General features: G+C 44.7%; 3 protein-coding genes across 3 annotated transcripts; 2 read left to right on the plus strand and 1 right to left on the minus strand.

Moving 5' to 3' along the window:
- Window positions 1–204: 204 nt before the first annotated feature.
- Window positions 205–7478, plus strand: LOC4336217 (ATP-dependent DNA helicase Q-like 5). The gene is made up of 20 exons (XM_015780138.3): window positions 205–1246; window positions 1319–1438; window positions 1521–1574; window positions 1806–1918; window positions 2138–2350; window positions 2462–2540; window positions 2662–2715; window positions 2787–2861; window positions 2964–3017; window positions 3186–3325; window positions 3406–3532; window positions 4182–4280; window positions 4525–4580; window positions 4670–4772; window positions 5628–5756; window positions 5996–6174; window positions 6292–6316; window positions 6399–6514; window positions 6591–6785; window positions 6900–7478. The coding sequence occupies exons 1-19, from the start codon at window positions 293–295 to the stop codon at window positions 6679–6681; spliced, it is 2781 nt and encodes a 926-aa protein (XP_015635624.1). The 5' UTR covers window positions 205–292; the 3' UTR covers window positions 6682–6785; window positions 6900–7478.
- A 1472-nt stretch (window positions 7479–8950) lies between these two features.
- LOC4336218 (uncharacterized membrane protein YuiD) lies at window positions 8951–13306 on the plus strand. The gene is made up of 5 exons (NM_001424247.1): window positions 8951–9218; window positions 10898–11054; window positions 11568–11618; window positions 12209–12301; window positions 12782–13306. The coding sequence occupies exons 1-5, from the start codon at window positions 9127–9129 to the stop codon at window positions 12848–12850; spliced, it is 462 nt and encodes a 153-aa protein (NP_001411176.1). The 5' UTR covers window positions 8951–9126; the 3' UTR covers window positions 12851–13306.
- A 38-nt stretch (window positions 13307–13344) lies between these two features.
- On the minus strand, window positions 13345–15826 carry LOC9268154 (malate synthase-like). Its single transcript, NM_001424246.1, has 4 exons — window positions 15378–15826; window positions 14968–15293; window positions 14374–14704; window positions 13345–14284 (listed from the first exon to the last, which is right to left on the minus strand). Exons 1-4 carry the CDS (start codon window positions 15750–15752, stop codon window positions 13613–13615), a joined length of 1704 nt encoding a protein of 567 aa, NP_001411175.1. The 5' UTR covers window positions 15753–15826; the 3' UTR covers window positions 13345–13612.
- Between the last annotated feature and the right edge of the window lie 539 nt (window positions 15827–16365).

The raw sequence follows: 16365 nt of genomic DNA on the forward strand, positions 1-16365 counted from the left end.
CATCGTATTTGTTTTTTTACTTTTAAATTATTAAGACACGATTTTAAAAATATTATTTGTAAATTATTTTTTATTGCTTCCATTATTTTTTTTTTGAAAGCTTAGAGATCTAGAGCAAAGCGAGGCCGATCTTCAGTGCTCAACCGCCGCAGCTTAGCGCGCCAAAAATATTGCTATCTTCTCAAATTTCCCTCCAATTCCCCTACTCCCCCTTCCGTCTCTCTCCTCCCTCGTCGGCCCCGCGCCGGCGCCACAATCTCTGCCTCCGCAGCCGCGCCCGCCGCCTCCGGAGATGTACTCCCCGCCCCACGCCGCCGACTCGGACTCCGAGGGATCCCTCCTCTCCGACGTCTCCGCCTCCCCGCCACGCCGCCGCTCGCCTCCTCGCCCGGCGCCGCCTCCTCCTCCTCCTCCTCCTCCGCCCAAGCACCGTACTAGGCCCGCCGCCCCCACCAAACCCAAGCTCAAGCCCACGCCGCCCGCTGCCTCCGCGCCCGCGCCCGCCCCGCCGCCTCCGCCTACGCTCCGCGCCGCCGCGCTCTCCGATCCGCACGGCCTCGCCGCGCGCATCGCCGCCGGCTCTGCTCTCACCGCGGCCTCCGGCACTGCCTCGTCGTCCTCCTTCCGCCGTCTCGTCCAGTCGCGCAACCCTTCCTTCGATCCAGCCACCGCCTTCACGGCTCCCGCTTCGTCCGCTCCCTCCGAGGTTCCGAGCGCCGCTCCGCGGCCGCCCCCGACCGCCGCCACCGACGCGCCGCCGCAGACCAGGCCCAAGCGGGTGCACCCCAACTCCGTGTCGGAGGTAGCGGCCGCGTCGGCGGCGGCGGAGCAGCCGAAGCGGGCAAGAGGGGGATCCGAGGGCAACTTCGTGCGGCTGAACATCAACGGGTACGGCAGGAGGAGGACGTTCAAGAATTCGCAGGCCAAGCGCTCGACGAAATGTCGATCCTGGCGGCGGCAGCGCGCCGCCGGTGCAACACCCCGTTCTCAGGGCGACGAGGAAGGGGATCTCGTGGCGGAGGCCCTGCTGGAGCGGGAGAAGCAGGCAGCTAGCGATAGTGTTCTGGAGGCTGTCGAGAGTGTGAGGGAGGACCCATCGGAGCAAAATCTCAAGAGCTTGCTGAATGCAGCATATGGGCACGATTCGTTCCGCCAGGGGCAGCTTGAGGCGATCCAGCAAATTGTTGCAGGGGAGTCAACAATGCTTGTGCTGCCCACCGGTGCGGGCAAGTCGCTATGCTACCAGGTATGCTTCAAAATTTGAGCTATTAAGTTTATATTGGTCGGTGCTGAAAAGTTGATGATGCTATTTTCTCAGGTGCCTGCTATGATTTTGCCTGGACTGACACTGGTGGTGAGTCCACTGCTTTCCTTGATGGTTGATCAATTGAGGAAGCTCCCTGCATTTCTGCCAGGTGGCCTTCTTGCGAGCAGTCAGGTAAAGGCAAAATGTTTGCAGTTGCTGCTAGTTCCATCCATTCTTGTTTTGACTATTGTGTAACATTACCTCATTTATCCAGACATCGGATGAGTTTCATGATACACTACAAAGGCTGCGTGCAGGGGAAATAAAGGTACAATTTTCTTAATGTCGACATCTGATCAGTTTAAGCATTCTCCAGTGACTACAGCCTTGATGCTGCCTTATCTAGAGAACATTTCCTTACTATCTTTATCAATTCTTCCAGTGCAGCATTTTTCTTGGAGTAACTAGAACATGAATCATTAAGAAGCACAAATGTATTTTTTTTTTGCACTTCAATGTTTTGCTAGGTTATGCTGAGATTCTTTATTTTTGGGATCAGGTGCTTTTTGTTTCCCCTGAGAGATTCTTGAACGAAGAATTCCTCCTGATATTTAGGGACACACTACCAATATCTCTTGTGGCGATTGATGAAGCTCATTGCATTTCTGAATGGTGAGCTGACATTGTTCTTAGTTCAGTTGAGAAGACATGATACTTCTTTACAGTTGGTACTGTGTTATTACTTTTGTGTTCACATCATTTTTGTGATACATCTTATTAATTTTACCGTTGTTTTGTTTTCCTAGTTTATTATTCACTTGTTGTGTAGTGTTAGACAGTTAGTACAACTGTCTTGCTAAGTTTATAACTTATTCCTGACTGAATGTACAGGTCTCATAATTTTAGACCTTCATATCTGAGACTCCGAGCGTCACTACTTAGGAGAAAGCTCAATGTTCAATGTATTCTTGCAATGACTGCAACTGCAACGACCCAAACCTTGGAGGAGATAATGAATGCCTTAGAAATACCATCTGATAATCTCATTCAAACATCTCAAATAAGAGAAAATCTACAGCTGTCTATCAGCACAAGTGATAACAGGTAGGCCACTTCTCTTTGCACCCATGAATGCAACCAGAGTCAGTTTAATACGTATTTACATGTGAAAGAAGGTATGCTATCTGGTTTTCAAGAGCATTTGCACGTATGCAGACTGAAAGATTTGATGTTATTATTGAAGTCTCCCCCTTTTGTTGACATGAGAAGTATTATCGTCTACTGCAAGTTTCAGGTATGTTTTTTTTTTTTAAAAAAAATCCTAAAGATGTTCCAAAGACCACGCATCTGTCTATATACCCTAAATGTGTATGCACTATATGAAGATTTGACCCCTTTTTAATTATTGCGAACAGGCAGAAACTGACTTCGTCTCTAAGTACTTGTGTGATAACAACATTACTGCCAAGGTTGACATTAATCTTTAGCTTGATATTAATTTGCTGCGCCAACTTTAATTACATATTCTATTGTTTTATAGAGCTACCATAGTGGACTTCTGATTAAGAACAGGAGCCGTGTACAGGAGCTATTTTGCTCTAACAAAATAAGAGTGGTATGTGGTTTCTTCTTTAGTTCTTTGGCATGACCTTTTCTCGTCAAATGCATTATGTAAGACGTGGTGTCTAACATTTGTTTTCTCCATCCTTGAGCAAAGGTTGTTGCAACTGTGGCATTTGGCATGGGTCTTGATAAGAGTGATGTCGAAGGGGTATGGATATACATACATTATGATGCTCAAACTGTATGATAGAATTGCATTTGCTCCTTGTTTTTAAGTGAACTTCATTTCTACACTATCTCAAATTTTGTGTATCTCATAACGTTAAGCATAACTAAATTATGTTAATGGTCTGACTCGAGCATTCCACCCTTAAAGGTGATTCACTATAGCTTGCCAGAAAGCTTAGAAGAATACATCCAGGAAACTGGGCGTGCTGGAAGGGATGGACGGTTATCACACTGTCATCTACTTCTTGACTCAGCAACATTCTATAAGATCCGTAGTCTTTCACACAGGTGAATCTTTTTTTCCTAATCAACATGCTCTGCCTGCCACAGTTTTCCTATAATTTCACCGAGCAACCTTTTCTTGGCAGTGATGGTGTTGATGGATATGCAATGAGCAAATTTCTTTACCAGATATTTTCCTCTGAGAACACAACTGGGTGCATTTGTTCATTGGCTAAAGAGTTGACCTCACGCAAGTTTGATATAAAAGAAGAGGTTTGCACCTTCGGACCTTCCTCTTCAGGCCAGCATGCACCTAGTTTCTTATGTCATGCACTCATCCTACTACCTACATAGGCCTAGTTTGCTCGCACTATGTTATACTGAACGGGTCAAATGGATATCAATTTTTGGGGCACGTGTGTTTGATGGCTATTTGCTGTGCTCTGTAAGAATTTGCAATGTCACTAAATTTTATTTCTTAGCTTAAATGATGTCTTAGTGGATGAGCTGTCTAGCATTCAATTGTTCAGAACATCATAGAGAAAATTATCGGTATGATGCCCCAAGAAGATTCCAGTGTTTAGTTTACGGAAGTTGTTTCCACATTCTATTAATCTCTTAATGTTACTCTTCCAGTCAAAACCACATTGCCATTCCATGCAATTGGAATCAGCTATAATGCATTTAGGTTCCAGGAATACTACAAGGAATAGCATTTATAGACTTTTTCTCTGAAGCCGTTAGACAGTTTCTTCCCCTAATATTTTACATGGAATCCACCTTTCCCACCAATATCTTCATGCACTTCTTTATAATACTCTTATCCTAAAGCCTTTTAGTTCCTGAATGACCGAAAATATTAAATGGTCCAGCAAATTTTTAGATTCAATGATCTTATCTTCTTATTTTTCTAACAATGCAGGTGCTTTTGACAATTCTCACACAGCTGGAAATTGGTGATCAACAATACATCCGTTTACTTCCTCAGTTCAGTGTTACCTGCACACTGTATTTTCACAAGGTATGCCACAGGCTTCTCCAGTGATCTGGACCTTTTTTGATTTGCGTGTCAAGATGCTCAGTTGACGATCTTCTTGTCTGTCATGTAACAATGAGTGATCTTAATTGTTCACCGCCTAGACACTTAATTAACATGGCTTGCCTTTACTTAAAAAAAATTCATGGATTTACCATGTTCATTGTTATTTTGTCAAGCAATATTCATTTTTCTTTCATATCTTGATCATTGGATTAAATTGATGCAGACATCACCACAACTGCTTGCTGACAAGGATATACTAATTAGATCGGTTTTGAATAGGTAACACACTATCAACTTTTGTTCCAAAATTTTTTCTGAATGTGCTACACATTTCTAAGATGTCGATTCTGAATTCGTGGAGAAAGCAGATCAGAGATGAAGGATGGACATTATGTCTTTGACATACCAAGAATAGCTAATGATCTGAAGATCACTATGAATGAAGTATTTGATCACCTACATAAACTAAAGGTTTGCCCTTCTCTTCTAAATTAGCTAGAATGTTAAACATATTTGTTTGGGCTGCATCATCTGTTGCAACTTTTTTGAAAGAAAGGATAGGAGCTCTGCCTAGTGTATGAACTGAGTAGAAACTCATTCTTGCTAGTTGCTTGGAGTCATGCTATTTTAACCTTTAGTTTAGCCTATCATTATCTACTTATTTACTTCATGTTGCTTACATATGTTCTGGCAAACTCTACCATTATCGGTCTTGCGCTAATGGTTATCTTAGAATGGTTATTGCTGTTATTATCCAGATTCCAGAAGATATGATCACGTAGTATAGGCTTATAGTCTGGTTGTGGTGACTGTTGAACCACTGCCCGTTTTTCTTTTCTATGATCATCTATATTCCTTTTAAAAGACTCTAGTGATGCCACCACCGCTGATGTATGGGGCTATCAGGCTATGAGACCAGTATACACATGATTGCTATGCTCACTGTATATTTGTTGTTTCTAATGGTTTGCTTCTTTTTCACCTTGATTAAAGTGAAAAACTCACAAACATGTTAGTTTTATTTGTAGTTTTAAATTGGTCACACTGCACGATTTATTATTAATACGTGTTTTATTGTCACGTGAAAATGCATTTAAGGGTTTATGTCTCACTTTGGAAAACTACAATCCTATAAGCATGTCCCTTTTCTTTTTGTTTCATAAAGATGAAGCATTTTGTTTCAACCAAACAGAAACAATTTTTTTTTCAGAAAATGGACTCAATTTTTTTATTTCTATAATCCGCTGCAACGCACAGGTATTTAGCAAGTATTGCAAATATGTATATGTTGAAGCCTTAAACTTTCTTTGTTCCTCTGTTATTTAGTTTTCAGGAGAAATATCATTTGAATTGAAAGATCCTGCTTACTGTTATGTGATCTTGTGGAGGCCAGATGACTTCAATGCTCTTTCAGCAAATCTCACAAAATGGCTTTCTGAAGTAGAAAGCTCAAAGGTGCTTCTTAAATTGCCTCTCTTGAATATTCATTTTGCTTCATATTGTAAATTGCCAATCTTTACTACATAAGTTCTGTTTTCTTTTGTAAGGATTTAAGTTGTGGTACTAATACAAGTTTGGTCTTATGACTACTAAAAAAGGGTCTTATTTATTTTGAGCAAGAAAGCGGATTCAATGAAATTAGAGTAAAAATAGAAGTTAGATATACTGATTCATGGAATCTGCTGTTCAAACAGATCAGTAAGTTAGATGCTATGTTTGCTCTTGCAAACTTTGCTGTCAAAGGGTGTAAAAGGACGGGAGGATGCTCTGGTTCCCAGCACACTCCGTGCATTCAGAAGAAGATTATGGAGTACTTCAGCAAGGACGATGGCACCTCAGAGAATGATTGCCGCACTCAGCTGCAGAAGAGCAGGTTTCTGTACTCTTTTTCTAGATCGAACTTAACAGAGCATTACTTGCCATTTGTTTCTTGTGATGTTCCAATCTAAAATTTATCCGACTGAAGCATTTCATCTTACTTTTTTTGCAGCCCATTCTTGCAAGCCGATATAAAGGTAAGCACTGATGATGTGATACATTTCCCTTGTGATTCTGTATAATGCAATAATTCCAATTGTATCTCCACCATACTTCTAGGTGTTCATTCAAAGCAACTCATTCGCAAAGTTCACCCCGAGGGCTGTTGCGAGGATTATGCACGGCATCTCGAGCCCTGCTTTTCCATCTGTCACTTGGTCCAAAAATCACTTCTGGTCTGCCTCTCTGGCTGCCTTTTCTCATTATTTTCCTCTGTCACCTATTTACCTGAACCTGAATCTTTGCTGACAGGGGACGTTATGTGGAGGTTGATTTTCCACTGGTCATGGAAGCAGCCAAAGCTGAACTGGTTAAACTTGTCGGAAAAGGGGAACAGTGCTAGCAGTTGGCGATCAAGAACAGTTCTTGCCCCCAGCTACCTGTACATACATACTCGTATGCTTGCAAGCCACCGCGGCCACCCAATCAGATAGGCATCTAAAGGAGGTCTGCGCCCACTGGCCACTGCCCTGATTGTTTCCTTTACTTAAAACTACTCTGATTGTCTTGTCGTACGCTTGACACTGACTGCAATTTGTCCTTCACCTTGTATATATATAGGCACGTAAAGAAGGCGTTGCAGTGAGCATCCTCCTGCAGAGGAAACTTCTGCTAGGTATGCGTGTGTCTACCCCAGGAACGCTTTCCCGTCGAGCTGGCTAAGAGGCTTTTCTGCCATATGATTGAGGGGTGCCAGCTCAGTAATTCTGCTTGGGTGAAGAGAATGATGCCGCTCGCACGACTGGAGTATATCGGAAGCAAGAGTCAGAAGCAGAACCCATTCTTCTTGTACAGACAACACTGCTCCATATCTAATTATCGTTCTCCTTTTCCTTTCCAAATGAGAATCAACTCTTCGACGGGCGGGTAAAGTGTGAAGTGTCACAGTAAAGCACCGGAAACCTGGTTGCCACTGCAGTATCTCCTCTCTTCACCATGGGCCATCCTTGCGTAGACCCAATTCTGTTACGTTTCCACTGCAAAAAATCTCCCCAAGTCCCAGGTGGCCAGGTACATATCTATTTCCCCGCCCTCCTATTCTCATTTGCTTACTCCCTTCGACCCAAAGTTAACATGACACATGATGTATGGTGTGATATATTTTAATACTACGAATACGAATTTAAATATTATGTGTTATATCTTGTACTAGATTAATTTATTTCGGATCGAAAGGGTATTATACCCTGAGGTGGATGCGTGCTAGTGTACCGTAGCATTTGCCATGGGGCGCCCCATGTGCTTTCCTTCTGTCTCTTGGCCCATTCTTGCGCGGCTTCACTTCACGTGGAGCGAGAGCGAGCCATTCTTCACGGGGCATGCGGCTTCACGAAACCAGATTCATTTGACGTGCGTGCGGTGATTGCTCGTCGCTTCGCTGGATCTGAGTGACAAAGGGTCCTGCACTTGATTGCGTATTTTCAATCAGTATAGCTGGTGTATGTACGCCTGTACGGGGGCGGCTGTAGCCGGGGACACCGTGTCTAACCTAATCTATGTGCGACGAAGGAGAACCGTGGGCTGCTCAAGACGATGTTTGTGAGGTTGCATCAAAAGATGTTACCCGCACGGTTGCCGCAGTTTACCAGGCTGACACGACACGGCAAATGTATTTTTAGCGTTAAGCCATGTGTTAGCAGGTTTAATGTTGGGATTAAAACCGCTGAAAACGAAGGTGGTTGTTGCCTTCAGAATTAGATTAGAAAGATGCTCCACATCAATTTACTAAAGTACAGCGACGTGTAAGGGGAGCGAAGAGGCATATTCGGCGGCTCCAACCTGGCGACCCGAAGCATATTCAGCCTCCTGCCCAACAAGGCATTTAGCACCGAAGTCCTACGTGCCAACGTGCAGGGAAGTTCCTCGTGCTGTGCACAGTGCACATTGTTTCTTTGCCGTTGAAGATTATACAGTACATTCTTTTTGCAACACGTACATATTATGCTATGTAGCCCCTTTGGAACACATAACTTCATTAAGAAAAAGAAATAATTATCTTTCAGGGTACAATACACTACCATATTTAAGATAACTCGAGATTTTAAGAATCAATTATCTTTCAGTGTACAATACACTACCATGTTTAAGATAAGTTCTACTTGAGTTATGTAATGAATCACAATGCCTTCATTTAAAAAAGAAACAATTATCTTTCAGTGTACAATACCATATTTAAGATTACTCGAGATTTTAAGAAACAATCGATAGGCTGAGTAGTCAACTGGCGATAATATGAAAAAAACTAGGTCTTCTAGCTTCGGGTTTATTTTTTCTAAATTTTATAATTATTTTTAGCTATAAATTTAAATAAAAGTGAGGGATTATATCTATAATCTTTAGAGGAACTAAAGATTACTCAATAGAAGAAATCGTATTTACCATAAGCTCTTAAATTAGAAGCATTATTGTTTAGAGTACTCAGAGGTGCATGGGTCTTAAAATAACAGCTGCGCCTACAATTTAATACACAACACTACATACCTTCGTTACAGAGAATATTCGCTCCTAAATTATGAAAACTTGGAGGCGAGAAAAGAAGAAGAGAAAAAAGAAAACGAGCAAGCAAAGAAGAACCTAGGAAAAGAGCTCGCAAACAAAGACCGAACCGTTCCAAAAAGGAAAAAAAAATCAATAAACCCCAGAAGAAGCCTCTCCTCCTCTCGACTCCTCTCCTCGCCGCTCTCGTTGCTTCCTCGCGGGGAGTTGGAACCCCCTCCCCTCTCCCTCTCCCTCTCGCTGACTCGCTCTTCGAGGAGAAGGCGAAGGCTCCCGCGCCGCGGAGTCGGAGATGGCCGCCGCCGCCGCCGTGGTGAACTACCCGCTCGTCGCGGCGCTCGTGGCGTTCGCGCTCGCGCAGTCCTCCAAATTCTTCACCACCTGGTGAGTCGAGTTGCCCTACCTCTCCCTCTGCGCCCCCGCTCGGCGGCCGCTCCCCTCCACGCGCTGCGTTTGTGGGTGACGGTTTGGCTCCATGACAGTGGCCGTTCTCGATCGCTGGAGACGTGTGGTTCGGTGTTTTTGCATTGCGTAATCGGTGGGAATCGTGGGGGCGAGGTCTCGTTGGCTTCGATGTTGCGTTTCGTGGTTTGCGCGTTGGTAGAAACAAGGAGCTGACTTGGAGAATTGAGATTTGAGGCCTACGAGGAGCTGAGGCGTCCTAGATTTGTTTTTTTTTTTTGGTTCGCTGGCATGGTTTGGATTGTAGCTAGCCCGTAGATCCTCACGGAGGTTAGAGAGATCCTTTTCCTATTTCTGTATTTTGCTTGGCTTTGACAGTGTGATCTGCAGCAACTGCTTCTGTAGGGGGTAGAACTGCTTTTCTTGGGATACTTTTGTCTAGAAGAGACAAACAGGATTTCTAAATCCAGCGTGATGTGAGAGTTGGACGGCTACTGTAGTGCGCTTGCACGATTTCGTTTACATTTTTGGTACGTTTTGTCGTGAACTACTGGTTGAGAGCATTACTTGAGAGGCACTAATAACAGGGTGTTTTGCTACTTAGTGCCTTATTACTATAGCCTGAGGGCATTTTAGTGCCCTGTGAAATTTTTACTGGGCAATTTGATATATTTTTCTGACTCACGTTGGTTCTACTTTATAGTACTTTTAGGCAAGAGTTGTGCAGATTGCTTGCAAATAATGAGTGTAGTAAAATTATTAATTAAAGTAAGCTTGGTCTTCCTTGATATTTCTGGAAGATTTAAGACAATAGTTGGTATCTGTTATGGGCGTATCAGACATGAAATAGTCGTAATTGTTGTATTTAAGTATCAAGTGTCTCACATTTTTGTGTTGCACAGTATAATATGCTTTGTTGTGCAGGTTATTTTTGAAATCACTAGGACAATAGTTGGTATCTGTATTCTGTTATGGGTTTATCAGACATAAAATAGGCACTATTGTAGTATTTAAGTATCAAGTGTGTCACATTTTTGTGCTGCACAGTACAATATGCTTTGTTGTACAGGTTATTTTTTAAATCACCAAAAATCACTAGGTGATTTCAAAAATAAATACACATTGAATTGGCATCAGGACAGGATCTTTTGTTTTCAAACTGGAAAACATCTATCTTTCTAATTTCATTAAGTAAGGAAAGGAAAAAAATGTTATACAAAATTAGTAGATAAAGGACTAGACCAGGAACAGTATATACAAGGACTACATATGGCCCTCGTGAAAGCTTGCCAGCTAGAAATTTAGATAATACTTCATGTATAGTCTGTCAGGAATTCGATCACTCCTGTTGTCTTGTTCTGATCTAATGTGTATGAGGTGTTTTGCCTTTTCTCTAATTGTATTGCTATCTTCAATCTGAATGTGAAAGGGGGGCGATGAAAATCTTGAACACCAGTAATCTATATATATGAATAACAAATTTTCCCAAAAAAAAAAACAATATACTTTCTGCAATTTAACCTGTCAGAAAATCATAGGTGGCGCCGGAAATAATTCCCTATTGTGCTAATGTTTATCAATTACCTATTGTACTAATGTTTTATTGTTTTATTGAAAACCCTAAATAACTATTCTATCATTGATTAACTGATTTGATGCAGGTTTAAAGAGAAGCGTTGGGATGCCAGGCAACTTATAGCTTCTGGGGGGATGCCATCATCCCACTCAGCCACAGTGACAGCGCTTGCAGTGGCCATAGGAATCCAAGAAGGCTATCGTAGCGCCACCTTTGCAACTTCAGTAATTATTGCATGTGTGGTGAGTAGATGTTCTTGATTCTTATTTGTATCTTTAGGTCTTAGCTGCTTCTGTAACTTCTGTTGCATGAGTATGATACTATAGAGGAAAATATGAGAGAATTTTGCATTCATTTCATTGGTTCCACACAAACAGATGCCCTTCTGCATATATGAAATACTTTGCTCAGTGTTAGTTAGATAAGACATTTATGTTTTTTTTCCCACTAACTAGTTCTATCATCTCATTTTTGCCATTTGATATGGTCTAAGCCTACATGTAAATGAGTGAGTTTAGTGTCATGGATGGAATTACAAATGAAAAATTAAATCTCATATACAACACTGATCTATATTTGTGTTTGCTCTTGTACAATGCAAAGCTTCTGTTTCAAGTGCATCTTCATGACAATATCCATTGCCTCTGCCTCGTTGAACAGTACTACCTAGTTGGGAAATACAACTATCTTGTTTGATCTAAATGCTTATGTCTATATTATTTGATTTTCTTTTTTTCTTTAACTTGTGTTTGTAGGTGATGCATGATGCTTTTGGAGTTCGCTTACATGCTGGGAAGCAGGCAGAGGTTTGTCTTTCTCATCCTGAAAGGTTTCAGCCTTCTGTTTGAACAGGATATAATAGAATGAAAGGGTTTTCCATGGCAGCTTCTGATTGTATCTTCATGGACTAATAAACAGAATTCGATTATCTATAGCTGGCATTTAAATTTTTGACATGCAGTGTTGTTTGTTGGGCTAATATGTCAGCTTTAATATTCTTGTCCTTCAACTTCTGTTTCTTGGGCTCATAAAATTTGATATCCTTATTGGTTCAACACTTTTGGCCTGAATTCATGGACCTATCCACTTTTATGCCAGCAAGAAAATTTAGATAATGGCAACTGTATGTTTAACTTCTGCTTGGCCTGAACTCTTTACCTTTTCACTTTTATGTGGAGAATAAATTTAGACAATGCCAACTGTATGTTGTAGTTTGAACTTTGAAGTGACATTTCCTTGTGAGAAAACGTTCTTGTTCTTCTGGTCACTCCGCCATCAGTTAATGTTGAATTGTAGATTTGGATGGTCCAGTAAATATGTGCTATCTGATATGCTCTATTTTATTTTAAATGACTAAAGTCAGAGCATACTAATATTGTTGATGCAAATCTTTCAGGTATTGAATCAAATTGTGTACGAGCTACCAGAAGAGCATCCATTATCAGAGACAAAGCCATTGCGTGAAATTCTTGGACACACAGTTCCTCAGGTTAGCTTAGTTTGCATGATTCTGTCGAATTTTAGCTATTTCTGTGGCCTTGTAAATACTGATATTCAAAGCAGAAAGAACCGTAGGAAGATTCTCTAAGCATAAAGGCAGATACTAGATACACCTTGTAGCACCCTAATATAATGCAACTGTCGAAAGTTCATGGGTATGATACAAACACAATATCGTTAACAAACACTTAAAACTTCTCTGAAGAAATAAACAGTAGGTTAAGTCATAGGACATCTTACAGATACATTATCTACTCTGTTTTTTTTTTGGGGGGGGTGGGGGGTGCGAATATGCAGTTCTCATTGTTTCAAGAAGAGGAGGTTTTGCATGTGCCTCAGCATTTTTACACTCTTCTACTACCATGCTCACATCGGCTATTGGGCATTTCTTATGCTTGTCAGAATCATCACCAGATATACATTATATGCTCGTAATCTAAATGTAATTTCGTTCTCTTTTTTATGTCAGGTTGTGGCCGGTTGCATCATTGGAATCCTTATAGCTGTTGTTATGCGCTTAGCTCTATGGAGTTCTTAGACACGCATTACTCGTAGGTATTTGCTTGATCACCTCATATCGCATCGCTGATGAGTTGTGAAGCATGAAAACTCAAATCTCCTCTTGGATGTGATTTGTACAAATGCTCAGTTTTATGACTATACTATAAGGTTCCTAACCGGTGTAGGTCTGCGTTGTAGGAGGTAGATTGTAGTTCAGTTGGTGCTGTACATCGTAGAAATTTACTGTGAATTGGAAGCTCATGTGATCAACCTTTGTTATACAACTGGCAATGATCATGCTGTCAACTTTTCTTTCTGGCACGCAGTGATATTTTAAGTTCTGCATCACTGTCCTTAGTTTATTATTTTACTGTGCTGTGCTTGTTAGACCTAGAATGTTACTACCATACAAATGTCCCAAAATTTGGTCCTGGGCAGTACTCAGTAGTGTGTGTGCCTATGCTGTTTTACTGTCATTCATAGTTCAGACTAATCTGTTTTCCTCTGAATCCTGAAATGCAAGAACTTTTTGTTATTTCCTCTCGGTGAACCTGATATATTTGATATTTCAGAATTTCTAGTGCAAACAAACAGGAATTGTTCTCTGTTTCTCTCTTACACAGATCACAGATCAAACAAAAATATTTTCTTAATAAGTATGAGCAAAGTACTCGGAGAAGTTACACGGAGAGAATTATTACCACCTTGTATATATATGTAAGTATTCTAAGAGTAAAGTTTGAAGCCTCGTCCTTATTATATGTAGCTACAACGATGAGGTATACATGTGCTCAGGCTCTCAGAGCTTGCACGGCGACGATGCTCCGGGGTGGTGCACCACGATGAGGTTGTACGCGTCGAGCGTGAGGAAGTCGTCCAGCTCCGGCGCGGTGCACTGCCGGCTGAAGATCCTGCCGGCCTCCGCGTACCGGCCGCGCCGGAACCTCTCGGCGCCCACCTCGGCCTCCACCCTCGCCATCTCCACCTCCACGACGCGCGCCAGCAGCTCGGGCGTGGCCCGGACCTCCACGCCGCCGGCGTCCAGCACCGCGCCGTGCCGGAGCCACTGCCAGTTCTGCACCCGGCTGATCTCCGCGGTGGCGGCGTCCTCCATCAGGTTGTACAGCGGCACGGAGCCCGACCCGGATAGCCACGCCGCGACGTACTGCACGCCGACGCGCGTGTTGTGGCGCAGGCCCTCCACCGTGCGCGCCCCGCGCGGCGGCTGGAGCAGGTCCTCCTCCGTGACGGCGACGCCGGCACGGGCGGCGTCGCCAGCCGCCGCGTCGATCTGGTTCGGCCTCCCTCCGAGGTGTCCCTCGAACACCTCCCGGATCGCCGGGATGAGCCCCGGGTGCGCCGCCCACGTCCCGTCGTGCCCGGCGCGCACCTCCCGCAGCTTGTCCTTGCGCACCAGCTCCAGCGCCGCCTCGTTCGCCGCCGCGTCGTCCTTGATCGGGATCTGCGCCGCCTGCACCACATCAGCAACCGTTTGGTTAATCAACTAGCTCGAGGAGCTCTCCAACGGGCGAGTGGATCGATCTTTTTTCGATGACTGACCATGCCGCCCATGGCGTGGACGCCGCGGCGGTGGCAGGTCTGGATGAGGAGGTGGGAGTAGGAGCGCATGAAGTGCTGGGCCATGCCGACGAGGGCGCGGTCGGGGAGGAGGCGGTCGGGGCGGGCGCGGAACGTCTTGACGTAGCTGAAGATGTAGTCCCAGCGGCCGCAGTTGAGCCCCGCCGAGTGGTCGCGCAGCTCGTGCAGGATCTCCTCCATCTGGAACACCGCCGGCAGCGTCTCCACCAGCACCGTCGCCCTGATGCTCCCCCTCCCTATCCCCGCCTCCTTCTCCGCCCTCTCGAACACCCCCTTCCATATCCTCGCCTCCCTGCATTAAAAAAAAAAGTTACATACATCGATCAGTTCAACCCAAAAACGTATGTTGGTGATAAAAATCAGGTAATTCACTCCATATTCTAAGCACTCTCCCTCACGCAAGGTTCCTTAAGTATCAAACGTGGAATGAAAGCGGGGCTATTTTTTTTTATTAATTGCGTACCAGCCAGAATTTGAACTTAGATATGCCCATGTCTTGATCATCACAAGCTTTGTGCCAGTGCGCCATGGATGGATGTGTTTGTGCGTGCTTACCTAGAGTGCTCCATCTTGGGGAGGTAGAAGAAGGGGCCGAAGTCGGCGCCCTGGCCGGAGCGGAAGGCGGCGTGGCTGTGGAAGAAGTAGAGGCCGAAGTCGACGAGGCAGCCGATGGCCGGCTCGCCGTCGACGAGGACGTGCGCCTCGGGGAGGTGCCAGCCGCGCGGCCTCACGAAGAGCGTCGCGGGGCGGTCGCCGAGCCTGTACTCCCGCCCTCGCGCCGCGTCGCGGTAGGTGATCGTGCCGGCAACCGCGTCGCGCAGGTTCACCTGCCCGCGCATCAGGTTCTCCCACGTCGGCGACAGCGCGTCCTCGAAGTCAGCCTTGCACCCACAATAACCACGACGTCACGCTCACGCCACGTCAAGATCCTCACCGATGGCGCGCCGGAGTTGTGTGCTGCTTACCATGAAGACCTTGGCGCCGGAGTTGAGGGCGTTGATGACCATCTTGCGCGGCTCGGCGGGGCCGGTGATCTCGACGGTGCGGTCGGCGATGGCCGGCGGCACGGGGGCGCACGCCCAGCCGCCTGCCTCGCGGACGGGCCTCGTGGCCGGGTCGAACCGGGGGAGCTCGCCGGCGTCGTACCGCCGCTGCGCCTCCCGCCTGCGCTCCATGGCGTACCGGACGGCGCCGCGGAACTCGCGCTGCAGGCCGGCCACGAAGGCCAGCGAGTCGCGGGTGAGGATGGCCGCGAACTCCGGGTCGTACCGGCCGAGGATGTCCACGCCCTCCGGCGTGTCGTAGCACGGGCACGGCGGCGCTGCGGCGTTGGTGGCCATGGAGTCAGTCGAGTGGAATTCGTTCGAGCACCGATCCCAAGTGTGAGTAGAAAATGGGAGTGTGCAGAGAGCGTGCTTCCTTCCGTTGTATAACTCCAAATATATACGCGAGAGGTAGTGTAAAATTTGAAGACTATCGTCTTTGATGATGTGGCAAGGATGAAATTTTGTCATTTTTCTCCAAAGAGATCAAGATTGCACTAGTTTGTAATGCTGAAGCGGACTCTGGAAATTATCATGATGCTAGGTTTTGCAGAGCCACTACAATTTGAAAAATAAGTGTCATATGCACAACAACAAACATAGCAACCATAATCCATGCATAAACTGCCTTATATAGCAATGCAGTCTAATTGTAAAAAGAAGGAACCACAGTTCAAAGTACTTAATTTGTAGGTGTGGCCGACCGTTGATTGCTGGGGATTTTGTTTTACTTACCAGTTACCAACCTACATAGATGTCAAAAGCTCCTGGCTTATTTTCAGAGAGTAACCATACACAGTTCGTTTCTTTTGTGAGAGAGGAATTTATGGATGGACTAATGAAGAGGTGCTCCAGGTTTCTAATACAAAGTTAAGTAATTAAGCCCTTTCAGAAAATCTGAGTACTGAAG

Source organism: Oryza sativa, chromosome 4, assembly GCF_034140825.1.
Source record: "Oryza sativa Japonica Group chromosome 4, ASM3414082v1".
Lineage (NCBI taxonomy): Eukaryota > Viridiplantae > Streptophyta > Magnoliopsida > Poales > Poaceae > Oryza > Oryza sativa.

Excerpts from the sequence above, each read along its gene's own strand:
- LOC4336217 (XM_015780138.3), top strand. The coding sequence starts at position 293 with ATGTACTCCCCGCCCCACGCCGCCGACTCGGACTCCGAGGGATCCCTC. Across the intron at positions 1,439-1,520 it reads GCCTTCTTGCGAGCAGTCAG|ACATCGGATGAGTTTCATGA; the intron begins GTAAAGGCAAAA and ends TCATTTATCCAG. Across the intron at positions 5,757-5,995 it reads CTGAAGTAGAAAGCTCAAAG|ATCAGTAAGTTAGATGCTAT; the intron begins GTGCTTCTTAAA and ends CTGTTCAAACAG.
- LOC4336218 (NM_001424247.1), top strand. The coding sequence starts at position 9,127 with ATGGCCGCCGCCGCCGCCGTGGTGAACTACCCGCTCGTCGCGGCGCTC. Across the intron at positions 11,055-11,567 it reads CAGTAATTATTGCATGTGTG|GTGATGCATGATGCTTTTGG; the intron begins GTGAGTAGATGT and ends TTGTGTTTGTAG. Across the intron at positions 11,619-12,208 it reads ATGCTGGGAAGCAGGCAGAG|GTATTGAATCAAATTGTGTA; the intron begins GTTTGTCTTTCT and ends CAAATCTTTCAG.
- LOC9268154 (NM_001424246.1), bottom strand. The coding sequence starts at position 15,752 with ATGGCCACCAACGCCGCAGCGCCGCCGTGCCCGTGCTACGACACGCCG. Across the intron at positions 15,294-15,377 it reads CCGGCGCCAAGGTCTTCATG|GCTGACTTCGAGGACGCGCT; the intron begins GTAAGCAGCACA and ends TGTGGGTGCAAG. Across the intron at positions 14,705-14,967 it reads CCCAAGATGGAGCACTCTAG|GGAGGCGAGGATATGGAAGG; the intron begins GTAAGCACGCAC and ends TTTTTAATGCAG.